This window comes from Triturus cristatus, chromosome 4_2 (assembly GCF_964204655.1).
Source record: "Triturus cristatus chromosome 4_2, aTriCri1.1, whole genome shotgun sequence".
Taxonomy (NCBI): Eukaryota; Metazoa; Chordata; class Amphibia; order Caudata; family Salamandridae; genus Triturus; species Triturus cristatus.
This window is the reverse complement of record NC_140586.1, coordinates 918,598,388-918,624,704: the sequence shown is the minus strand read 5'-3', so window position 1 is coordinate 918,624,704 and position 26,317 is coordinate 918,598,388. Positions and strand designations below refer to the sequence as shown.

General features: G+C 45.5%; 1 protein-coding gene across 3 annotated transcripts in view; it reads left to right on the top strand.

Moving 5' to 3' along the window:
- The first annotated feature begins 1,952 nt into the window (after nucleotides 1-1,952).
- Nucleotides 1,953-26,317, top strand: part of CDC20 (cell division cycle 20) — a 53,782-nt gene continuing 29,417 nt past the window's right edge. The window contains exons 1-2 of one of the 3 annotated variants that reach the window (XM_085602973.1): nucleotides 1,953-2,081; nucleotides 21,597-21,835. In XM_085602973.1, coding sequence (XP_085459099.1) covers nucleotides 21,613-21,835 — 223 coding nt within the window. In that variant the 5' untranslated portion in view covers nucleotides 1,953-2,081; nucleotides 21,597-21,612. Of the gene's footprint in view, nucleotides 2,105-2,538; nucleotides 2,560-21,596; nucleotides 21,836-26,317 lie in introns of those variants that run through there. The other 2 variants (XM_085602974.1, XM_085602975.1) reach the window with 2 other exon arrangements.

Genomic DNA, 26,317 nt, shown 5'->3' with positions numbered 1-26,317 from the left:
GACGCAGGTCACGCTTAGACCCCCCCTCCAACCTATCTCTTCCACGGCCATGCCATGGGAAAGAGTAGCAGTGGACATTATGGGACCAGTAATGGAACATGATGAACCAAGGCACATCGTTGTCATCATTGACTATTTTACTAAATGACCCGAAATCGAGTTTATGACAACACCTGATTCAAAAAACATTGTAGAGTTCATGGATGGCGTATTCATAAAAGAAGGGCTACCTGAACAGATTGTCAGCGACAACGGACCACAATTCACGTCAGACGCTTTCAAAGCGTGCACAGAAAGAAATCGCATTGTACACAAAACAACCTCCGTCTACCACCCTGCTGGGAATGGGGCTGTAGAGAGGTTTAACAGAGTCTTAAAGGGAATCATCCAAGTAGCCAACAGGCTACGTTGGAAGCAAGAAGTACTAAAAACCGTGTGGGCTTACCGCATCACCCCCAAGTGAAACCACAGGACACAGCCTGTTCGTACGCATGCGGGGCAGAACGCCACCAACAAAAGACAGTATAGGTTGGTGCAGATCCGCTAGAAGAGTCAACTGGTCTGCCGAAAAAGGAAAAAAGTAGAATTGGCACAGAGCAAGTACAAATTAAATTTTGATCAAAAGCATGGGTGTAAACCTGTGCAACTCAAAATTGGGGACACTGTTAAGGTAAAGCGGAGCGGGCATGTAAGCAAAGGGCAGGACAGATTTCCTAAACCCTTGATTGTACGCAAGTTGTACTGCAACTCAGCCTTGTTAAGCAACGGAAGAGTATGGCATTTTTCTGCTCTCTCAGTGTGCAGACACATATCTGATATAACTGCCACTCCCACGGAAGGAGCTATCCGTAGAGAACTAACCTTAGAGAGTAAAAAAAGCAGATCTTTGTCCGATTCATCTGACTGTGAATCTGAAGCAGAGCCTATCGCTAATGAGCCTGCCACTTACAGCCGAGCTCCTCTCATTCCTGCGGTCTGTGAACAGATTTCCCCCCGGAACTCTATCACGGGAAGAGTCAGCAGACAACTACCTCCCATTCCAGAGCTGGGCGAGGCTTCCCCGGTCTTCACCAGCAGAGTGGGAAGAAGGGTGCTACCTCCAGTGAATCTTTCTGACTACGTCTGTGATTAACTATTTGTATGTTTGGTTTTCCCGTTTTTGCCAACCTTCCCTCTCCTTCCTCTCACCTCTTTCCTCCTCTTCTTCTTTTCTTCCCTCTTCTCTTTCCCTTCTCCCCTCTCCTTTCTGTTCCTTCGGGGGAAGATGTGTTGTGTCTACTAGTTGCGTCCCTGCGAGGGCACCTTATCTGTTGTCAACTGTGTCCCTGCGAGGACACCGTACCGCCCGCTCCCTCATCAGTTGTCCACGTCACCTGTTGTGACAGTTGACAGCTGATGACCCGCCGCGCGGCACATCCCTGAGCTCCGCTCCCGGAGCCTGTGTTGTGGATGTTAGAAATAATGAACTCGTTCTACATTACTGCCTCCCTTGAGTTCTTAACACCATGGAAGTAAAGTTGACAGTTGCTTTGGGAGGTGACAAATGAAGAGGAGGTGGTACTAAGGAGAGACAAACAAGCATATTAGGAAATCAGAAGCTAGCATTTAGGGCAGACAATTGACACAAGCCAATGGCAAATATGGACGGAGACTGGGCGGGGCTGCTATTTGATATTCGCCTCAAGACTCGCAGCGCATGCGCGCTGGCTCTAGGCTCGACCTAAAAATCCTTTATATAATTGACGGACTTTTTTACTGAATTCATTATAGCTCACGAACAAACACAACGCTTTCAACAGCCACGCTTCGTTAGTACTTGAATGTTTAGATTTGTTACTAAAGTGTCAACGTTGGGTCTGTTAGTCTTTCTTTTCTCTCCCTTACCCCGGACGTGCACGTGCGGAAGCCAGCGTACTTCAGTCCTTCTTCCATGTCACGCTCCCCACTGGCGTCCTCCTCTCACCATGGTAACGGGTGCGCCTCGGTTTCTTTTCAAGTGCACCAATGGGAGCGGCCGGAGGCTGGCTTTTAAGTTTGCACATGCGCGAGGTGGCCCGTTTGAAAACCGACCGCGAGTGAGGGTAGGTCTGACTGGAACCGGGAGGTGAGAAGGGGTGCGGGAGGTGGACGGTGCCCCCCTCTCACCGGGGGCACCAGCAGGGGGGGGGGCCCAATGCGATGAGCCCGCGGGAGGGCCTATGGGGATCCCGACCGCCAGCCGGCCTCTGATCCCTTCTATTGTGTGTTGCGGGAGGCGGCGTTGTTCGTGTGTGACCGGACCCCTTCGTGCAGGCTCTGGGCTCAGGTGGTGTGAAGCTCTGCATGGCCGTACTGGCTGAGGGAGCGGGGGGGACATGCCACTCCGCAAGGGGTCCAACCGTCCCACATTTTGCGGGTTGGTCCTGCGGTCATGTCTCCTGTCCCCCTGCCCGCACAAAGGCCCTGCAGGGCCCCCGTCGGAAGCGTTTTGTTTCTTGACCGCTTTAAACTCTCCCACCCACGCCACTTTAACTCTTTCAGCCCCTTGACCTAGTGAGTGGTTGTCCCAGGATCGAGCAGGTAAGCAGTCCAGAGACTGTAGCATACTGCGACTTGCATCCGAGGGTATATGTTTAGCAGCTTTGGGTGGATGAGTTATGAGTCCGGGTACTGATCCCGTCCTCTTTTTTTTTTTTTTTTTTTTTTTTTTTTTTTTAATTACACGTGTGCTACCAGCTTTTACAATGCTCCCAAAACTCTCAATCCTGGCAAAACCGAGCATAAATGAGTTAAAGTGATTAACGAGAGCTTGCAATTTGACCAAACGGGAAGCTGGGATTACAAACCTGCATCTCTAGGTTCTTTCTATATTTCCAACGTGTCTAATAGTCCAGTAGACCTCCACTGGGGTGGCAAGCCCAAGGTAATGACCTTACCCTGCATGTCACTTTTGTTACCTGCCCAGTTTTGGATTAAAGTATTCTTCAGATGAAGTGGTAAAACACAGATTAGCTGTCAAGTATTCTAGTTCCACTGCTAAAACGTACACACTGGACCATTTAATTCTATTTAGCCATCAAATATATTAATTTAATAAACTTGTCACTCAAACCTTGCAATAGTTATTGTAATTGCATTTATATTGCTCTTACTACCCCTGATGAGGCGACAAAGTGCTTTTTCTGCAAGTAGCACGCTTCTCCGGAACGCATAGAGTATTAGTGGGGAATTAGTATAGTGAAATATGAAATTTGAGAAATGGACATGTTAGTCTGTTATTTTCATTGACAGGATAGTGGAGAGATAGAAGAGTGAAGGATTTAGTTTTTTGGGGGTTTTGGAGGTCATAGCAGTAGGAGGAGGCTTGTGATAAGTAAAAAGGAATGTGGAGGGGAAGAGTTTAGAAAGGCTTGATTTGGGGATCGGTATAATAGAAAAGGTGTCAGATGATGCAAGGAGGGGTCGAGTAGGGGACAGTCTAGAAAGGGTTGTTTTGGGGATTATGTTGCGGTATGGTGTTTATGATGAATGAGTGGATGTAGAGGATATATTGATAGCGGTATAGGGTGCGAAATAGAATAGTGCATTGTAAAGAGTAGTAGGGGCTTGAGATGAGTCAGTTGAGGTAGAAGATATATTGAGAGGTATAGGGTGAGTATAGGGTAGTGCATTGGATATGCCGAATTAGAAGAAAGTAATAAATATATAGATCCATAAGTACATGGAAAGTATGTAGATGCATAAATGAAGTATATGCAGATTAAAGAGGTTGATTGAGGTATAGGGTTAGAAATGGGGTAGTGCATAGGAAGGAGTACTAGAGGTTTGAGATGAGCCAGAGTTGGGGACAGATAAATTGAGAGCGATAGGGTGAGAAATAGGATATTGCATTGTATACGTTTTTTTGGGAGGAAAACAATAAATATGTAGATCCAAGTACATGTAAGGTATATAGATGCATAAAGTAGGTAAGTATATGTAGATTAAAGATGTATTAGATAAACTCTGGTTTTCTAGTGTTCTTAAAAATGTATACATTTTTTAAACCAAAATCTACATGTTTATATAAAGCAACACACATATAGCTACATATCTATAATACAAATAAATGCTTATATACCGAATATGCTGTACTTTTGTTTGCTTGTGGTGCTTATGTGGGGAAGAGCCAATTCTTTCGTTTTCTGAAGATAAGTTGTCTATGGGAAATTATGTTGGGGTGGGGGGTAAATAGTTCCATAGTTTGTGGCTCTTTGAACAGAGAAGGATGTGCCACCCATAGGTTTTAGGTCTCGCCTGGCGTGGGCTGCGCACATGTGCAGGCTCGCTGGCGAGATTTAATGTTTTTGGGTATTTTCTGTAAAGGGCATTAAGCCCTGTCCCTGTTTTCCATTGGCTGGTGTCACCGTTTATGCTAAACGGTGGCCAGCCATTGGAAATGAGCTGTTTGTGACGTTTTTGTTTGGCTTTTTGAGCCGTCCCATTTGGACAGGCTCATCTGCCTTCCGTGCGTTATGAAAGCTTTATGTTTATGGGGCCATGTGTTTCAAAGGGGAGGACAGGGGTCAACGACCTGGGGATTTATTTTCACCCATAGCACCCACCCCTTGGGCTGTTGGGATCTGCGAGTAAACAGTTGTGTTAAGTGGAGTTTGGGGGGCCCGAGCTGTCTGGCATGAGTGTACGTCGCTCGGTGGCACTCACTGGGCAGGCGATTCATACACGTTTTGGAGACAGAAGTTTCGATTCAGAACCTGTCTGGTATCAGGCACACATTTGAATCACACGCACAGCCGCACTCACTAGCACACCTCATACAAACTAATTTTGGCGCACACCTCACCGGATCTAAACACGAGCATACATCGGGTACAGACACACGCAGCCAGGAATGACAAAGGGACGCTTCAGAGCTCGCCCACACACTTTCTACATATTAAAGTATACTCACCAGACTGTCTTGCGTACACCGCAAGTACATCCGGAAGAGGAGTTGGCCTAACGGTTTGGGCGGTCGACCTCGAACCTGAAAAACTGGGCTAGAGTCTCCGCAATGACTCTGAACATCCTGTGATTCTGGGCAAATCACTTAATCTCCACGTTCCTAACAAAAATGAACGTGTCCTCATGTAATGCAACTGGTGCTATGTAAAGCCATCTGACCAGATGCGGGTCAAGTTCGCGCTATAAAAAATCTCTGTAAAATAATACAAAAATAATCATACACAGGCGGCACACTGAATGAAAACGCAACTACCCTGGTGCAGATGCACGTCTAAACATGCACAGATCTGCAGGTTCTTAAAAACAGGGTCACTAACTAACACATATAAGAACACACACTGGCACCTATAACCATATACTCTCATATTTTAAGGGCATACACATGCACCCGTATAATTTATAAGAGGCAAACGGACTCAAGGCCACGGGCATGCATACGTTATCACGCTGTCTTGTGAACAGACACAGACATCACACTGACCGACATGCACACACGCATCCCTGCAAAAGACACACAGCCTCCTGGTTAATGCCCCCTTGCTTCCCCTTTGAGGACCTCACCGATCTGCCCCTCTGGGAGGAGCGGGGTAGAGACACACAGCCCCTCCCAGACCGGTAAATCTGCCAGGGACCCCTGTCTAGCCCCGCGCGGAAGCCATGGAGAGTGACCCCGCACCTGGGTCCGCCGCTGCTGTAACCCGCAGAATTTCCAGTCTGGCCGATCACTCCCAAGAAACAGGCCCCAAAGACGCTTCCAATAACCTGCATATTACAACCTTTAAAACCCAGCACGCGCACTCCTGGTATCAGTGCCATGCACGGCCCATCAGCAACGCCGCTCCCCGACCCGTAAATTAATTCGCAGCCTCTGCAGCCATACAGGGGGTGCGGACCCCAATTATCGCCCACTCCCCTTATAGATCCGTCCGAGCTCTGCCGATGAGGGGTGCTGGCCACCCTGTTTGTGGTATCTTGACGTAATGATAGAATGTGGAGGATACCTGGTGGATGGATGTCAGTTGAGAGATTCGGCTGAGCAGGAAGGGAGCTCCTGGTGGGGCTTTCTATATTCCTGTACTTAAGACCTGATTCTTCTGTAATCCTGTACTAAAGATCTAATAAACCTACTTAATCATCATACCTCGGCCACAACTTTAATTATTACACTGTTCAATGCATCGGAGACAAGGCATGAACATCCCTTGTCTTGGGCCCAGGACTTCCACGGTAACTATCATTCCGTACACAGTCAATTTATTAAGGGAACACAAAGTACAGCAAACCAAATAAGATCTGAATAAAAAAGGTTTCTTTTAACTTCTCTAAGGGCAATTCCCTCTTACTAAGTTCACCCGCTAAGGATTCTTTCTAAGAATTGAGCAATACCACCTATGTATGTGAAAACAGAAGCGAAGGGGTCACGAAGAGGGACGGGAGAGGGCGGTACAGATGTAATCATCTTTATTTTTTTGTGAAAGTCAGCTTCTGTTCTGCAGACTTTGCGCTTATTTTTGTACCATATTAAAGTTTACTATTCTGATTTTCTTTGTGTGTGACCTAATTTTATAGCTTTCCACCGGAAATTAGATCAATGTCTTAGTTTTCTTTTTAGCGGGTAAGCTTTTTGCCGATGCGCAGACTCAAGAAAAGGTTGAGGTATCAGTTTAATTCTTAAGTGATTTTGTGAACTTTAAAGTCAAATCTTTCTTCCAGGAAGGGTTTCAATGTTATAATGCTAGCATTTATTCAATAAAGTTGCTGGCAGAATGTGCTGCGCTTGTCACAATCCCATTGTGAAGTCATTGATTTATAATCCAAACAGTCGAGGGCGAGAAACGATCTGAGTTTTTTTTGTTGATTTTATTGTAGTTTGTGTTTGGTTGCGTTTTCTTAACTTACAAATAACTGCTTAAAACTAGGCATAAACATTCCTACATCAATATTTAAAAGAAAAAAAATAATTTGTTGTTGCTCGGAACAAATAAAGTGAGATTGCTTCAAATTATGTGCAAATATCTTTCATTTATTCAATATGTATTCCATGTAGCGCCTACCTTTGTTCCTTTCTGCTACTTCAGAGCCTGTGATGCAACAAAATTGCGGGCATATTTAACAAAGTAAATCTAGCCTCAAAAAGAAATCTCAAAAAACAAACTTATCAATGTGTAGATGTAATATTGCAGATGCTGTACTAACAATTTGGCCCTGCAGCGATGTCTTTTCGCATATCTCTAAAAAAACAAAGTGCCACTTGAAACTTTTTGCGGATAAAGTTTTTGTGGTTTTGTGTTCGCTTTTCCGACATAATATTTAATGCCCCTTTTTAATCAGACAGCTGCAGTTTTGGTTCGCCGTAAACACTGGTGGTTGCTTTGCTGGGATTCGAGGAAGCTTTTTATTGTGGCTCCCATGCAGACGTGCCACTGTTGCTGTGTTAATCACCACCACTATAAACACGCTGGGCATTAATGAGCATTAAAGCCCCCGGGGCTCCCGTGTCGCGCCTGTTTGGACAGCGCGCGAGAGGAGCTCTAATCTGCGGCTCTGCGTGTTCAGTCGGCTTCAAGGGCCCTCTGGGGGCTGATTGGAGATAAGGGCAGAGCTCTACTTCAGCACATGCTGGTGCCATTAAAAGCCCATTTGCTGTCCCCGAGAAGGAGTGACCCCGGGTGAGCCACTCGCTCCAGTGAAAGGAAATGTGACCTTTTCGACACCTCATGCCACACCTCCCAGATAACATCCTCTGCTGGGTGTTTTACCCTGTTTTCCCACCGCAGCTGGGAGCCCCCCTTACTTAAGTGGCTGTGTGTCGAGGGAAAGGGGGTTGCACAGGGGGGAAGGCTGGTTCTTCAGGTTCCCGTAAGCTGATCAGCCAGACCCCCACCTTTTCCTCATCCACCCACATTTTGTTTTTGATATTTTAAATGGCTTGCGGTCCGCCTGGATAAAATGCAGAGCAGCAAGTAATTCCTGCAGCGGCACAGAAGAGGCACGCCAAACTGGCAGCGTATTCTTCAAAGCAGGCCTGTTTCTTCGAGCCTTCAGGCGGTGTTTGTTGTTTTAACACTGGACATCCGCAGTAAGTGTTTGTAAGAGGCGAGCGAGAGGGGCAGAGAGCAGGCGACTAGTTGTATAGAAGGGGGCGGAGGAGGGGGGGTGGCTATAGGATAGACTAGCTCTTTAACAGGCTACATTCGCTGCACATACAAGTGCCCAAATACACACCTGTCCCAGTATCACTGGGTGGCAGAGGGTTGTCGAACCTAGGCCCAGATCCCGGAATTTGCAGGGCACACCCACCAGTATCCTAGCCAGGGCCTCTGGAATTATGGGGCAGGGTAGCATTACATTTTGTGGCAAGGTTGACTAAATTATGCGCCAAGAAAAGGCAACTTCTCCGGCAGAATGCAGCAACAAAGTTTTACTTAGTTTCATTGTGTTTTTTACCCATGGTAATACTGTCTGGGCAAAGATTTTTAGATGATGGGGCAAATGCAACAAATCCATAACTATGTGAAAAAAGCAGAAGCCACAGTATCACATTATTCCAATGGCCTTGGTCATAGCTGCGACTGCACATGCTTCCTATCGACCAGGATTATGGTTACTAGGTATGAGATGGAGCGTTGGGCATCCTTGACCCCTCCCACTCCATGTGACATGGCTGAGCGGGGTGGAGTGAGGCAGATTGGGTGACATGGCTGAGCAGTCATGGTCTACCTCATGCACAGTGCCCCAGGAAACGAGCACTGGCAAAGCCAATAAGTCTCGTGTAGAAGACTTATTGGCACTGTCAATTCTTTATTAGCCATGATGTATATCAGCATGGCAAAATCAATAAATATGCCATGATGTAGCTGCTACATCATTCTGTAGGCATGTGCATGTGTTCAACAAGCATACACCACCTTCAAAAGACCACATTTTTTTTTACTTACTGATCCGAGATTGATTAGCAAATAAACAAGCATTGGCATAGCCAATAGGTCTCGCTTTTGGGAACTAATAAGTATAGTTATGCAGCACAATATCCTTGGTACAACATCAACTGTTGCATGGCGAAACACTTATAAGGTCCCAAAGGCGAGACCTATTGTCTTTGCCAATGCTTGTTTTTTCTTGCATCTTGGGATTTTGAGGCAAGGTGCCACTCTAGAGCAGGGGTTCCTTTGTTAAATGTGTTTGATTTTATTCCTGAAGAAGAGCAGTCCCATTCCATGTATCATTTTGTGGGTGATGCAAAGCGGCTTTAACGTGGATTAACCAATGCAGGGCTTTCAAGGCAGGGGAGATGTGGTTTTGCGGTTAGATATGCAAGAGTAGTCTGGCAGCAGAGTAATGAATCATCAGTTGTAGTCTTATGGTTGTTAAAGGTGATCTCCGGTAGAGGCTATTGGCGCAATTGAGTTTGGATAGAACAAAGGAGATGGTAGCTTGGACTCTGTGGAGTTCCCAAATGGGGAAAGATTAGCTGCAGAGTTTTTATAGTAACAAAACTTGATCTTGCTAGTTTGTCCACTTGGGCATTCATCAATAGCGTAGAGTCCATGGTCATTACGATGTTTTTTACTTCCTTCGATACTTTAGGAGGTGATCCCAGTTCATCAGGCCAGGCGTCAAGTGGGTCATAATGTTTCCAATCCCAACATGTGAGTATTTCCATTTTGGAAGCATTCAATTTGAGGTGGCTCCAAGTCATCCATTGATTCACAGCTGAGACAACTGGAAATTGGCGAGTTTCCAATTTCTTTGGGACATTCCAGTTAAAGGAGTATTTGTGGGTCATATGCATATTTATAGCACGTAAGGTGAAATTGATTGATCAGTACTGATAATTTCATGTAGATGTTGAAAAGCATGAGTGAGATGATAGATCCTTGAGGGACCCCTGCTTTTGTGGAGTACGGTTTGGACGAGAAAGGTGAAGTATTGATGACATAAGATTCTGTTTTTGTAGGTAGTATGTGATCCAGTCTAGAGCATTCCCTTCTATGCAGGCTTCGTAGAGTCTTTGTATCAGTGTCATGGTGAACCTTGTCAAAGGCAGCCGAGAGGTCCAAGAGAAGTAGCACAGCAACCCCGTTGCAGTCTGTTGTGTTCAGGTCATTCCAGATGGCAAAGAGAACTCTAACCACTAGTATATGTAGTAGACCTTTGTACTTACTACCATTCCTGTGTGATTTTTAGAGCTTTCCGTTTGTATCTCCTCCTTCAGTGACTTTACAACTTGTACATTTGCAATTTTTTCTGTTTGTATCTTGTATGTAACTCATGTAATCCAAAGGCCTTATGTAATGCAACTGGTTCTTTTGTAAAGCGCTCTGACACCTTCGGGGAATGTTCATGCTTTATAAAATTGCATTAAATAAAAGCGGGCAGAATCCTGTTTGGAAGTCTGATAGTATGGCATTCTCTTCTATGGATTGTGACATCTGGGCGAACGCTGCTCTTTATCAGTTTACCCAGGAAAGGTCCATTTGTATTTCGTTTGTGTAGGAGAGTAGGATCTGCATCACATGGGTACCCCCACTTTTTGCTGATGTTTCACTGTTTTTCGACCTTAGTCTGGCTGTGGCCCTGCTAATCAGGACCCCAGCCTAGCTGCTTCTTCTCTAAAATGGTTTCCATGTACATTAGGTACATCTCTAATTGGATTCTGGAGTGCCTTATAAGCCCCTAGTATATGGCATACTATGTACCTAGGGCATAGGTACCTGAGGCCTACCAGGGGCTGAAGCATGTATTATGCTACCCCTGGGAAGCACTCCAAAATGATACCACAGGTCTGCTACTGCAGCCTGTGTAAGCTGGTGCCTGCACCCCTTACTATGGTATAGGCTACCTCTATCACTACCATTGCACACATATAAAACCTAGAAGTCACTCCTATGGCAGGCCTTAACAATCCTGACGGCAGAGTGCTTGATTTTTATGTGAGAGGGTGCCCCTGCATGAGCAGAGCCCCACTGCAACGTTAGGAGTACCTCCTCTGATGCGGTTTGTGGTGCAGCCTGACCATATACTCTAAAGTGCATTATAACCTCGCGGTAAATGCTGACTTTGGGATGGCTGCACGGAAACATGTTGTGTTTGGTGTCAAATGCTTTGGAATACTACACCCGCCCCCCTCACCCAGCTAGTTCTGGCGGCGGGGGTAGCATTCCACCTTTCTTGAGGAAGAGACATGTTCACACTGGTCTACCCAGTAAAGCCTTTCTAAAGCCCTGGCATCACAAAATGGATGTTCATCACAAAAGAGCTGCTCCCAGTGTGATAACCCAAAGCGAGCTACAAGAACGTCGTGAGTGTGGGCATCTCACAAAAAGACACGGACTGGTCTCACACACCACCTGGTGTCATGCTTCATCATTGACCAGTCCTCGCCCTCCAAAACCTTCGTTTGATGGAGGACGGGCATACACTTGACGACAAGGATGCACTTCTAAGTGATGGAGTGGGGGCCCGTGACTATGTGAGTGAAATTAAAATTAAAAATCATTCTAGTAGTCAGTAGCAATTCTTTAATGTGAAGTGAAAACTATATGATATTAAAATAAGAGTGACGGTAATTGGGATATTTATTGGTCCCAACCGTCTAGTGAATGATCTCGTGGGTGGTCGACATGTTTCTGCCTGGGTGGCCCCGAAGGGTCCGCGGCATTCATCAGGACCTAAATAGAATAATAATGGGCTCCGTTCTTACCACAATTGGTAATGTGTCACCACTGCGGGAGTGTGGTATGGGTCACACTTCACCGTCTAAGGGATGCTTCCAATAGTGAAGCCTGAAACAAAGTTTTAATAAGAGACAATGTAACTCGCTGGGTCAGTTGTACCTGTAAAAAGGAAAAAAGACAAAACAATGCATGCATTGGGTGTCGTGCGTGACACAGGTGTGTGCGTGACTCAGTGGCACTCTATTTGTGGACACTAGTACGAAAAATTGTGGTGGTAGACAATGCTGCCACCAGGCTTACCCTAATAATAGGGACAAGTAGCCTCATGGGAGAAGAGGCGGAGAAGAGAACCACAACTGTGTTTCCTCTGTAAGAGAACATTTCAGACAAAAGCGTTATGTGAAAAGGCGATTAATCCTCATGTATAGCCAGCCTCAAAAGACGAGTGAAGTTACTTCCACATACCACATACTCATGCTGTCTTACTCGCGCTACCACCACACACTTCAGGCATACTCTTACTGTTACTCGCGATCATCGCGTCCTGCCACCTATGCGTCCGCTCATCGTTCTCCCGGATGTGCAAATGCCAGGGAGCGGGCGGGGTTTATAACGGCTGTCAACCCCGTGTCTAATTGAAGCAGTTAGCCAGAATCGATTTCACGTGGGTAATTCCCGGTGTCCCCGGCCGCCGCTGCCTGGAACGTGAATGTCGGAATGGGGCGTGTAAAGGCCTCAATAGACGCTCGAGATACGAGGAGAGGGTTGGGTCCTGCCGGCCAATGGTTGGGATCTTAATGATCGTGCAGGCGATGATGCGCCGTTGGTGAGGTGCTCTGATAGGTTATGCTGTGAAGGGAAATCAAAGGCCCGCTCTGATTGGAGGAGCTGAGGCCAGGGGGCGTGACCGAATTGAAAAACGCTTTTGTCTGAAATGTTTTCTCTTACAGAGGAAACACAGTTGTGGTTCTCTTCTCCACCTCTTCTCCCATGAGGCTACTTGTCCATATTATTAGGGTAAGCCTGGTGGCAGCATTTTCTACCACCACAATTTTTCGTACTAGTGTCCACAAATAGAGTGCCACTGAGTCACGCACACACCTGTGTCACGCACGACACCCAATGCATGCATTGTTTTGTCTTTTTTCCTTTTTACAGGTACAACTGACCCAGCGAGTTACATTGTCTCTTATTAAAACTTTGTTTCAGGCTTCACTATTGGAAGCATCCCTTAGACGGTGAAGTGTGACCCATACCACACTCCCGCAGTGGTGACACATTACCAATTGTGGTAAGAACGGAGCCCATTATTATTCTATTTAGGTCCTGATGAATGCCGCGGACCCTTCGGGGCCACCCAGGCAGAAACATGTCGACCACCCACGAGATCATTCACTAGACGGTTGGGACCAATAAATATCCCAATTACCGTCACTCTTATTTTAATATCGTATAGTTTTCACTTCACATTAAAGAATTGCTACTGACTACTATAATGATTTTTAATTTTAATTTCACTCATAGTCACGGGCCCCCACTCCATCACTTAGAAGTGCATCCTTGTTGTCAAGTGTATGCCCGTCCTCCATCAAACGAAGGTTTTGGAGGGCGAGGACTGGTCAATGATGAAGCATGACACCAGGTGGTGTGTGAGACCAGTCCGTATCTTTTTGTGAGATGCCCACACTCACGACGTTCTTGTAGCTCGCTTTGGGTTATCACACTGGGAGCAGCTCTTTTGTGATGAACATTTAATATTGGAGGCTGCTGATCCTAGAACCCCACGCCTCTAGTTCCCCCCCTCCACACATCGTGTGGAGTTCTCTTGTGATTGAATCACAAAATGGATGCCACTGCTACAGACACTGGTCTGGCCTCCTGCTGCTGACCGAAACTCCGGCAGGGGAGGCCTGGGCAATAGGTTTCTGGTCCCAGGGAGGTGTAACCACCTCCCCAGACAGGCAGATGTGTATTGGGGCTGGGCGGGAGCACTCTCTAGTGCTTTGAAGTCCTGCACTAGGGGCACACTTGATGTCCCTGTGCATAGTCCAGTTCAAACCGATTGCAGGGGCTACCTGCCCCATCTCTGGCGTGAAACTGGACAATGGAAATGGGTGTAACCACCCCTCTTTCCAAACCCTCCCATAGATGGGTCCCTAGAGTATGTTCAATCCTCAAACTTAGTAGAAGTATGGGAACCCAGTCCTTGGGACTTTAGATTGCCCTGGATGAAACTCTGCAACATATATCCTGGACCTTCGACTTTCTAATTTCGCTAGAAGACTGAAGAAATCTCCCTTGGGGTCAAGGAGTGACTCCCCTGCTTGGCAGGCACCCATGAAGCAACTGTCTGGTCTGCAACTCTGAAGCTCCCGCTGGACGCCAAGTCTTTGCATCACCAGAGGTGGATTTTCAGACTTCCCCAAGGCTACCCTGAGTCCACAGCAAAGCTGAGGCCCATGGCTATCGTGGGTGACTTGTAACTGTGACCCCTGGACATCATGAACTTTAGCAGTTCCATCATCTTCCTGGTCTTCCTCGATGTTGTGCTTTGGGCTCAGTGTAAGCCCAGCCATGGGCATCTACAGTACCGACTATCTCTGGCCTCCACTCCACGAGTGACCCGTGGGCCAGTTTCCAGTGCGACTGCTCGAGGCTCCTTCGCGATCGCTAGCCGGTTGGCTAGTGGGTCCCCACAAAGGCAATATCTCTTCTGATTGGGCTTTCCTGGTTGCTCCAGGTGTGCCTTGACTTACCTCTCTGGGTGAGTCCCCCAGGCCTTGGTAGTCTGCACCGACGTCTTCTATTTCCTCTTGACTTGCCGTTGCCAAGGCTTGTTGGGTCCATTCTGGTCACTGACACCACAGCACTCGACAGACTTCGTGGGACAGCTTGAATCCAGCTCCTGGTCGTCGTCGACGCCTCCTGGACCTCGTGGCTGCAGAGTCAAGACACCCGTCAACTCACATGAAGCACCCGACATCTGTGGGCATTGGTCCATCGTGTCACTGGTAAGTGATCCAGACTCTGTCCCCTCTGCTTTCAGGTTCCTTCCATCCTCGATCCAGGCTCGGATCTCTTAGGACACTTCTCCTCTTCACGGCAGCAGCACTTCTTTGCCAGCTTCCATTGAAAACAACGCCGCGACCAACACCATTTGACACCTATGCACCCGGCTTCCTTGGGTGTGGTCATTAGAGTACTCCGGTGCTCCTGTGGGTGTTGACCCTAGACACCTCTAAGTCCAAAATGGTTTGCTTGTTGTTGTTGTCGTCTAAGTGTCCATAAAATCTTAATTTCCAACCGCGAATTTCCCCATAGAAGTGAACGACGATTCGCTGCTGTGTTCTCACACTGCATGTGTTCCCTGTGTCACTGCCTTGGGTGGTTGCTTGTGGTCCAAGCACTTCTACAGGCTCTAGGCCTTGTGTCTAGTTCAGTCGTGTTTCTTATACCACTTTATTGGTATATGGTTTGGTACGCCCCTAGGGCCCAAACGTGTTATTGTGCTTTTACTGTTGAATACTGACTTTTAACTTAAGTACTTCGAACTCCAGCCTCCTAAAGAGACTAGAGGGGTGTGTTTTATTTTAATACATATATTTTAAATATATACCTGGTGTGGTTGTCCTTTCATTTGATCATTCAAAAGATTATAGACTGGTAAAACAAGCTGCTTTACATTCCTTCAAGACTTAGCCTGATGGCTGCTCTCCATAACTACCACTAGGATAGCTTTCAATAAAGGTTGTCTTTAACCTATCACCATAAGGGGTTGTTTGGACTGATATAGGGTGCCCACTTTAACTAGTGGACAGCGTATATCAGGCCAACTTTTCAGTTTGTAGTTGGCGGGGTTCAGCGAGTCCATATTTGTTTTGTTCAGTAAAGGGCGTGTATGACGTTTTGAGTTTTTCTGGAAATATTCCGTTAGTCAAGGAATCGTTTATGATTCTTCTTATTGGAGTGGCAGCAGAGGTTGTTAGAAGAATTGTCTTGAACGTTTGCCATGGACAGGGGTCTGAAGGGCTGCCAGCAGGCCTGCTTGCTTTGACCAGGCACAAAAATTAATTGTGTGAAATGTGTTCGAAGAAATGGAGAAGATGAGTTGGAGTATTCTTGGATTGTTTTGTAAAAGGGTTAGTGCAGTTGCTTTGTCTCTGTTTTAAGTATGAGTCAAACGTGTCTGCTTTGTCCGTGTAATGATTTGCCAGTTTGTCTGTGAAATCTTGAGTTCCTTCTAGGCAATTTGGTTTACAAAATTCATTTAGTATTTTCATTCTTTATTTGCATATTTAGCTTTTTGAATTCTACCTGAATAGTGCCTTTTCTTTGCCTTTTTGATAGCGGACTTGTATAATCTGGTAGAAGTCTATGCTCACTCTAAGTTTGTAATGAGGTATACAAATAATTTGAATACTAATGCTTGGTCTGGTCAATATCTGACTAAGTTCTCTTTAAAGTTGACTTTCTTTAGTTGAGGGGGGGGGGGCGGTTTTAGACTAAAACCCAACTCCAAAAATGTCCTAGGTAACCCATATCTGCACTTGTTCCTGAACATACATGTTCTGTTGGCATGTGCGTAATGTGTTTATTTATGTGCAGTTTCTCCACCCATGCTAAGCTTCCTGCAAAGAGAAAGTAGAGTTCTCTTCTCTCATCATACAAGTGTCTGGCCTTTAGGCTCCTCTTCACCCTCCGTAGAGTCAAAATACCTCCAACAGACTTGAATGATATCCAAAGGAGGCATGTTGGATTGGTTGTGCAATTTATAGTACTGACCCTGTGAAATGACTCCTGTGAGAATGTCACAGATCAAGAACTTATTTGCAAAATTCCACCAGAGAATATGTTGCAATGAGAGCTTAACCTCACTTTCCAAAGTTGCCACTGCCAACTGTCTGTATGAGCTCTTGTATGGTTATTGTCTTTCAGGGTTTGGTGATAGTTGGGAAGGGCGTGTAGTTAAGTTCTAAGGGTCATGGTGCAGTTTTAAATGGGTGAAGTAGTGTAATTGGTTGGCTTGCATATGGTCTTGGATTAAAGATGCAGATGAAATGAGGTGTCCACTCACCACTTAGTCCTAGGGCTTGGGGTGCATCATTCAGTGGTCTTCAGTGTTAATTTGTGTTGTCGGGGTGAACTGAAGGCAATGATATCATCAGGGATATAGAACCATTGAAGTAACTTCTTTATTTCACATTAGGCCCTTAGATTACAGCAACATGAAGTAGGTCACTTAGAGCTCCATCCTCCCTCCAGCTGTCCCCATCCCCCAGCTTACTCTGTCACCATACACCAACATACTATTATATCATTCCCTCTCCGCATTCCACTGTCGGCAATCAGGACACTAGTTCCAAAATATAGGGAATGGGAAAACTGGATTTTACAGTGGGGGTGGGGTCCAAATCCTCCTGTGTGCACACACATTGAATGGCAGTCACTTGGGGTGCATTAGTGGAAGAGCATGTCTGAGAATTTGGAAGCAGAGTGTTGCTTGGCTGTTGGGTATGTAGCAAATAAAGGGTGGCTTTGGGTTAAACCACTCAATTTGACGCATTGGAGCAGTACACTTGTTAAGATTGGCATGCATGGGTTGAATAGGATAAAAGCAATGTCCTGTTCCTTTAAGGAATAGTTTAGACGGTGCAGAGCTAGAATATCTAGGTACAAATATCGATGTATTTTAGTATTTTGTATGAGAATTGTTTGTATTTTTATTATGTGTTAATGTTGTAGTTTTTTTATTGAATTGGGTTTTTATTTCCTTAGCGAGGTGTGGGTTTATAGGGGAATAGGGTGGGAACTAATTACTATTCCCACTCCAGTGCGTGCAAAAGCTGGGAATGTGTTGGATAGCGAAGGGTAAAAATTACTATTCCCAGTTCAGTGAGTGCAACAGTAGGGAAAATGCTGGATTGCAGAGGGTTAAAAACTACTATTCCCACTACAGTGAGTGCAACAGTAGTCCATTCAAAGCTAGCTTTATGATATTTAATAAGTGAACCGTTTACACTGGGCCTTTCGCCATTCGATGTGTGTTAGGAAGATGTGCAGTCACTCTGGCTGTGTTTCTACTAAGAAGGTGTGTTTGGGTAATGGGAATAGGGTAGCATACACTTATTCCAGACATGTAAAGGTAGTGTGAGGTTCCATTGTGAGCTAGGAAAAGGATGCTTTATATTGTGATGCATTTGATGTTTGAGTAGATTGGAGGGTTACTGTGTGCAATTCATTGAGGCATTTTCAAAAATTGAGAAGGTTATTGAAAGGTTAACTGGAAGCAGAACTGACTAGTATCCTTTTTTTAATAAAGGATCCTCTGGCATTTAGACTCATATGGGAAGGCAATCAGTAAAGCAGAGATTTGGCCGTTACAAGTTCAGAGCAGTGAAGGGAAGCGCATCTAGACAAGGTAGGCTTTATCTGTAGGCCTTACAATTTGCAAGGAAGGCTGGTGGAGAGCTAGGAGCTAATGGGTACAGTACCTTCCGAGGTGTTCAGAGTTTGGGATTAAAGTAGGAATACTCTCTGGTGCTGAACGGCTCAGTCCATGGTGAACTGAGCATGGCTACCATGGCACAGACCACGCCGTCATTTACCTGGGCAGTTGCTCTAATGAATCCTGTATGCTCCTGTGAACACAGGGCATCAGTTTGATTTGTGTAGCACTTTTGGTATTGTGTAAGGATGCAGAGAAAAGACCCCTGCCAATTTCTCTCTGATTTTGAGATTGCCATAAATAGGGTAGAGTTATTCTCAGTCTGACATGGAAATCGGCTTTTGTTGCAAAGGCACTTATTACAGTTACTTGAATCTTTATGGAGATGAGCCATGTTGCTTGGAGGGATGGCATGGTCTAGGGCTGGTGCTCTGAACAATCTTCTTTTCTGAGCAGGGCTTTAGTGAAAATAGCGTGTAGTTGAGGGCTGGTTGATAATACTGCAGTGTCTAGCCTAGAATTCGTGTAGGTCAACACAGGGAATTTCCTCGGTCGAAGCCTGGGCGAATTGAGTCTTCTGTAGCAGACTCCTGTATCTTGCTGGCAAAGAAGAGTTGAGGGCACTAAAGTGGGCACATGTCCTGTATAACTAGTGAAGTCTAGTGCAGGCCTTGAGAAATCTACTTGCCCACTTGCTATGACGAGTCAGATTTTATCATGGCCAGCTATATTTAGGGTCTGCTCGCCTGTTCTGCTGAGCTGACAAAGAGCAGGTGTTCTGTTCACTCAAAGTTAAGGGGCTATAATGATGCCTTTAAATCTTGTTTTCATATCGTCACATTCTGTGTATAGGGACAGGCCATAAGTGGGGTTACATCCTATTTAATTAAACAAGCTTTTTTGTACAGCAGAAATCCTGGACGCTGATATTTGAATGTGCTCTCAAATGTGATAAGGAAGAAAGACTGTAAAATGAGTTAAGTAGATTATTCAAGTGCAGGTCCAGTAACATTTTCATGATTTTTCAGGCCCTGTAGTTTCCTTTCGAGAATGTCCGGATCCTTCATAGCCCTGGGCACTTTATAGTGCATTTTCTGGAGTTATGCTACTGACCTCATTTTGTCATTAGTGGTCTTTGTTTTTAGCGAATTGCAATAATTGTGGAATATGGTTGCAAATTAGGTCACAGAGGCTTCTTTTACTGTTTTCTCTAGATATCAAGCTGCTGGGGACCGCGTAGCAGTTTATAGGTTCTTCTGTAGTTTTAAGTCGTACCATGGGTCTGTTGTAGAGTCATGTCCCTTTTCAGTGTCGCCCCTAAACGTTTTGCCTTCCTCCCTGTTTTCCTGACCTAGTTTTTGCTTGTATTAGGACTTTGCACATTTTACCAGTGGTAAAGTACTAGTGCTCTCGCCCCTAAACATGATAATATTGGTACATCCCAAGTCGGCATATTTAATTTACTTAAGTCCCTTGGAAAGTGGTACTGCATGCACCCAGGGCCTGTAAATTAAATGTCTTGTGGGCCTGCAGCACTGATTGTGCCATCCACTTAAGTAGCACTTCAAGCATGTCTTAGGCCTGCTATTGCAGTCTGTGTGCATTTTTAAACGTGCTAAGTTGACCTGGCAAAATAAACCTTTTGCCAGGCCCAAACGACCCTTTTGACACACAGAAGCCATCCATATGTTAGGCCCTGGACTGGACACCACCGCCTCAGTACACTTCTAGAACTGTGAAGACTACTACCAGGACGGAGTGCTGTGCTGGTGAATGGACTGCCACTTTACTGTTTTGCTGACCTTGCTGTGCTGAGCTGCTGCCCTCTTGTCTGGGTGAGGGGACTAGAATGCATCACTTGAACGGACTCAAAACGGCTAGCTGGCTGGCCTCCTGATTTGAAGTCTCAAGGAGGTAAGACTTCAACCAACGTGGTTCTGCACCTAGACTGTGCCATCTGAGTCTACCCTGACAAGTGTTGCCACCCCAGTCCTGGACCCTTGCAGGTGGGCCTAAGTGTTTCTCCAGCAGAACCAATGAATCCTCTGCGGAGCAACACATCCCTCAGCAGAACAAACACATCTCCTCAGCTGAGCGCCACGTCTTTGAGCAGAACTGACCGATCACCATTGTTTCATGGATTGGACCCATCACAAGACTTGACGCTGCATTTTGGGACAGGATATTTGTAAGTGCCACTACTCCTCTTTTCCCAGCACTAGCTATTCACATCTTCGTTGACGGTAGCCTTGCTGACGACACAACCTCTACATTGCAGCTTCAGTGCTCACACAAAACACATCGTCTCTGCTATGCTGCGTCCTTGACACAGGTCTTTGCATCGCTAGCGCTACCAACAGTATCCTCAATGCATCTAGACCTGCACTGCGACCTAGTCGCATCAGACATATCGCCTCTGCTGTGCAACTGAAACAGATCCACACAAACACCCCACAAACAGGATTTAAGGTACTTTGGGTCAGTGGGCCTTACTGGGTCCCTGTAGCTAGCTCCATCAGTCAGCCTGCACTTTTGACTTTGACCCAATCTGGCGTGATCTGATATCCCCTGGGGTGCTTCGGTTTCTAAACCATATTTTAGTTATTCTTAAAAAATGAATACCTTCAACTTATTGTCCGTTTAATCTTGTTTTATCAATTCTAACTAGGTTTGGAAAATTTGTGTGGGGTTTTCACTGATTCACTAGTTTAATTGTTGCCCAAATACTTTACCCATTGTCTCGAAGTTAAGCCTGACTGCTCTGTGCCAAGTTACCAGAGGGTGAGTATAGGATAATTTAGGGTTTGCCTTACCTGGATTAGCATTGTGGTTATTGCTTGACCAGGGCTTATACCCTAGCCAAAAAGTGCCTCAATTTTTAAGAGACCATCTAGGAGGATAGATGGTGGGATGGTGTAACTTAATATCTAATCCGTATCTTGCAGAGGGAGGGCTTGAGTGGTTACAGATCAGCATCTAGTTTTGGCACGTGGAGCATTGCTGGGTATATTAACACAATGGATTGTGGAGGACCGTTTGAAGTGTCATGCATGCCATGCACTGAAGAGTCCTTGTGAATGGCTGTGAATCTTCTGTTGCGCTCAACTTTCATATGAACCAGAAATGTAAATCTTTAAAAGAAGCTGACATGATATATTGTAATGAGGGCTGTACTAATACTGGCAAAACGGATGTACGGGATCTGTTACAAATGTAGTAGTAGCTAAAAACAGATTGCCTTTGAGAAAATGTAATCTGGGTTATGGATTACTTAAATCCTCTTTTGGCTGGGTAGACTGTGCCTTGCTTGATTTATAATATATTTTTTAACACACCTGTTTGTATTGTGTTGGGAAGCAGAGGCCTGGTTTAGGCCTTGCAATACTGTAAATTGCTTCTAGGCCCAGTCACTATTTTCTTTTCCCTCCTCCATCTTAATTGTGTTGAGACCTTATCTGCACTTGGACTTAACTATTTTCCTTTCCTTTCAGTCTCCATACTCTAATCATGGCGCAGTTTGTGTTTGAAAATGACCTCAATAGTATCTTGAAGCTGGACACCCCCATAGTCACTGGCACTGCTGTTGCCCGATGGCAGCGCAAGGCCAAGGAGGGCAGCAGTAGCAGTTCTACCAGCATCGTCTCCACCTCAATGAACACAAGCACAATTTCACCCATGAAAACAGTCAACAGGTCGCAGAGCTCCAGTAAAACTCCTTCTAAGACTCCAGGTAAGACACTTAATTTGTACTGTAGCCGCATATATGCAGTGCTTTTGTTAATGTGCTGTAGTATGAGGCACATGCTGTAAGGTACTTCAACTATTAGAGTTGTGCAGCATTTTGCATGTAGTCATGGGAAATCATTTGGACACAGCCTGTTAAAGCTACTTGCTGCTACCCTGGGAGAATCAACATGAGTCTTCTAAAACATGTTGGGGGTATGAAGGTAACAATGTTTTTGTAAAAGTACTGCTAAATGTGCAGAAGATCATGCTGTGCCACTCATAACTTCTAGTTTGTCTAGCCTGCTATGCTTGGTTCCTCTGAACTGTGTAGGCTGCAGTTGCAAATGAAGCAATCCTATCCTTCTGTATTAAGGAGTATCCTCCTTTTTTAGGTCTTGCTGTATACAGCTCATGTGCTGTTGCTTGCAATACATTTAATTTACTTGCAGAGTACTTAAGAGTTGCCCATTCCGTATCATTGATTGACTTTGTCATGGTGTTCCTCGTTTCTTTAGTCAGTAAGTGCTAGCTTCACTTCCCCTCCATCAGTTTGTCCCACCCCATAGCATGGCCCAGGTACTGTTTCTTAGCTGTACCCAGTGTTGGTCCACTTCTCGCACTCTTTCGGTGGTTCTTTATTCTTAGGGCCACCTTGCCAGCCATATCTGTTTCTCCATCGCCCGGACCATGAGCCCAGACCCCACTAACCAGTAACTCTTCCCGGAATCAGACCTTTTGGTTTTTACATAGGATTCTTTGCTTTTCCTTTCTTCATTGTGCTTCCAACTCAGACCTCTGGAATGTTGCCAATATAAATCCCCTGTCTGGGGCTTGCAGTCCTCCCCCTCGGCTAGCCTTTCTAGGCCCTTGGGCATCCAAAGTAGAGCCCACAGGCCTATGTTCTGTACCATCCTCTAGGACACATCCCGGCATGCATCATGTGCTCTGTGCTGCTACACACATTGCATGCAGGCCAATGGTGAGCTCAGCACACAACCATGGAACTTTACATCAGGTGACACGGGTAAAAGGTCTGTTTAGTCTAATTAGTCTGATGAAATACAAGAGTGGTATGCTGCCCCAACTATGCTCATGTCACTTAACTCCATGTAAGGGCACTAGCCCTCTACCACTCTTGAAGGTAGTGCTTGGTGCACCCCTCAGTCGTAACAAGACTGCATCACTGAGTCTGATCGTGGTACTCATACATGATCTGTTTGCACATGACTACAAATCAGTACCAGGGATCCAGATATCCATGCTGCTGGGACACTTGCAGTCGGGGTGCATGTCTTTGACCATTATGGGGACATTTGTGTCGGAACTATGGACAGCTTGAACAGTAAACATTGATGTGAGAGACTGCATTTCTGGGCACCGGTATTTTAAGCTGAGCAGGCCCTACGCTGAAGGCGAACAGCTATGAATCCCACTTTCAGTGGACTGAGTGCATAGACTCTTTCCTCCTGCTTCTCGACTATGGGTGGGGAAACCGATTCAGGTCTTGCAACCCATTGTTGCCATTGTGAATTGAGATGGTGTAATGGTGTTCTAACTTCTCCAGTACTTTAATGGCTAAAATATTTGCCTATGGTGTTCTGCGAGCATGGTATCTGCTCCATTTCCATTAATACAGCACCTCTCTTGCCTGCCAATCTTAGTACAGAGCAGCCTCTGTCAATGAAAGCACTTGACGGCTGTAATCCCAACAGTCCTTGAGCGAATTCACTTTCACTCTCCAGTGATTCAGAGCTCCACTAGCGTTTAGCACAACTTCACTATAATCTGCATGTTAAATCTAATCAACAGATAGATGTGTGTGCTGATCAGGGTGGTTAGTTGAACTCTTTCCATGGTTGCTGCTATTGTATGTTTTGATATTTGTAAAACAAACTATCGGGCAAATGTTGGGCAGCGATTGGAGCCCTCAAATTTCTGTGACCTCAAATGAAATTACTTATGTCTACCCATGGATAGAAAGACTTTCATGGGATAGTGGAATTCTGCATTCAAAATTAGAAACTTATTTGTCTTTAATTGTGGCCAGTAAATGGCATTGGATGACAAATGCGTACAAACTATGGATTGTGTGCAATTACATGCATTCGGTAAACACATGCAAATAAGTCATTGTGTAGCAGCTGAAGTGGTCAATTGTGATGTTTTAATGTGTTATTAGTGATGTAGTCAGTAGCACCCGCCTTTGTTGCTACTTCACGGGAACCACGCTGCTTTAATTCCAACACCATTTCCCAGACAACGGTCATTTTCTCAACCATGACCAGGCTGCTGAACTCAGTGCCTTTAGTAACCTTCAATGGCTTTTTGATCAGAACGATTTCTCCAGAACATATGGACAAGTCTTTGGTCCTAACTTTGTCAAACTATGCTTCGCAGATTATCTGTTTCTCTGACTTCCTGTAACCTGTTCCAAGTCAGTCGTGCAATAGACTTTAAAGATGCTTATGTCAACCTGCTTGGCCCTTTGTTACTTGCAGTAATTCAAAATGTGGCACCAATTTTGGGGGGTGTGGAGGGGAGGGAGGGGAGTGTTTACACACTAACTTGAGTGTTTCCTTGCCTCCAGCTCAGACTACTATTGTCTGAACTCTTGTTTCCAAAACCTGTTAGTACTTTCAATGAATTTGAAGTAATCTACAAAGCTGCTTTCATTGTATTCAGTCATTGAAATCTGTGGGTTTTTTGTTTGTTTTTTCCTCATCAACCTTGATAGACAAATTTCAGGTATAAAGTTCAATATAATATTAGGGAAACTCTACCAAATCATTAGTTCCACTTTGGAAAATAGAACCTCCTTTGCCCTAGAAGGGTTACAGACTGACCAAAGAGATCTGACTGCTTTTTTATGGATTTTTCTGGCAAGGCAGATAATCTCAATGAAGCAGTGATGGTTCGCAAACATTGATACGTTTTTCGACTTTTATATCGGTTCTTAGCCACCAATATAACTTGTGGTGGTGCCTCAGTGGCTGAAATGCCATGGTGTCCTGAATACTCAATTGCATCTAATTTCCTCTCATGCCTTCAGGGCAAATCTTGCCAAGAACTATGCAATGCACCTAAACTTCTTGTGGAAATTCCTGTCTGAAGACTGTCCAATTAACCGTTCAACCAATTTGTCAGAGTAAATTGTTTGAGCACCAGGCTATCCACTCCTCACATGAGCTAGTTGTCTTGCACCACTTGTAGGAAAGTGCCTGTTTTGTATGATCACGCCCTCTAGTTTTTAGACTGCTGGTTTTTCAACTCTGTAGTGCACTGGGCCTACCTGTCTAGGCCCCAGTATATGTGCTCTGCCCCCCAAATTACTTGTACAATTGGCCAATACCAGATTGGCATATGAACTTGCCCAGAAGTCCCTCGTATATGGTCTAAAAAGTACCCAGTGTCACTAGTGGAATACCGAACCTGCACTGGTCCAGCTTTATCAACCACTGTTACAAAGGGAAGCTTGGCTTTAGGTCTGCCATCGCAGCCTAGCCAGGTAGCTTCCAGCCTGCCCCTCTGTGGCAAAATAACCCTTTGGCCAGGTATGGCCAAACCTACATATTTAACATCTAAGCCACCCATGAGGTAGGCCTTATAAACCTATAAGGCAGGGTGCTGATATTAAAAGGGACATGTCGAAATTACCCCTTACATGTCCTGAGAGTAAAAACATAGTTGGCTAACATGGAGTTCCTCTAGCCCACACACGGAGTACTAGTTTTCATATGGGACAACCAAACATGATACTTAAGATGTCAAATTAATCATTGTATTAGACCAGACTCTTTGCTGAAGTCTGACTTACTTTTACGGCAAAGGTGACTTCAGAAAGTCACTGCTTTGTTGCCCAAACCTCTGGTAGCCATTCTGAACTGTCCTCAGCTGTTGTACCCTCAAGACAGACTGCCCCTGCTAATAAGTGTGAAGTGAAAAGGAAACAAAACAGTTGGAGGTGTGACCTCCAGGGGGTTGACTGCCGGGCGGCTGCAACAGACGGCCCAAGCTTCAGAGGCTACCCACTTGGTGAAGCAAATTGCGAACACACCATAAACTGTCTGGTCATTTGTGTAGACCGGCTGGTATCCCCTCCAGATGGTGGAACCCCCTTGTGTAACAGTTTTCCATGAGGAGTGGATTATTCTGCTGGAGGGGTTTTCCCAGGCCACCTCACAGGGGAAGACCTGAGCCACCATGCAGAGAAGGGTACTCTGGTTTTGGCCAAAACACAAGGAAGTTGGGTGGTAAAGGTTTCCACATTGGCTAGTAAGTCCTTACTTTTCATAAACCTGAAAATGGCATAAATGTGGTACCCCTGGCACTCTGTCCTCAGATCACAACTAGTTTGGAAAAGACCAGACAGCCCTGCTGCTCCCTGGACCCAGCAAAGCGGCTGTACCAAAGACTGGACTGCACCTGCTGGACCCAAATGACCCACAAAGTGGCCTGCACCTGCAGTGCCCACTCATGGAAAAGAGCT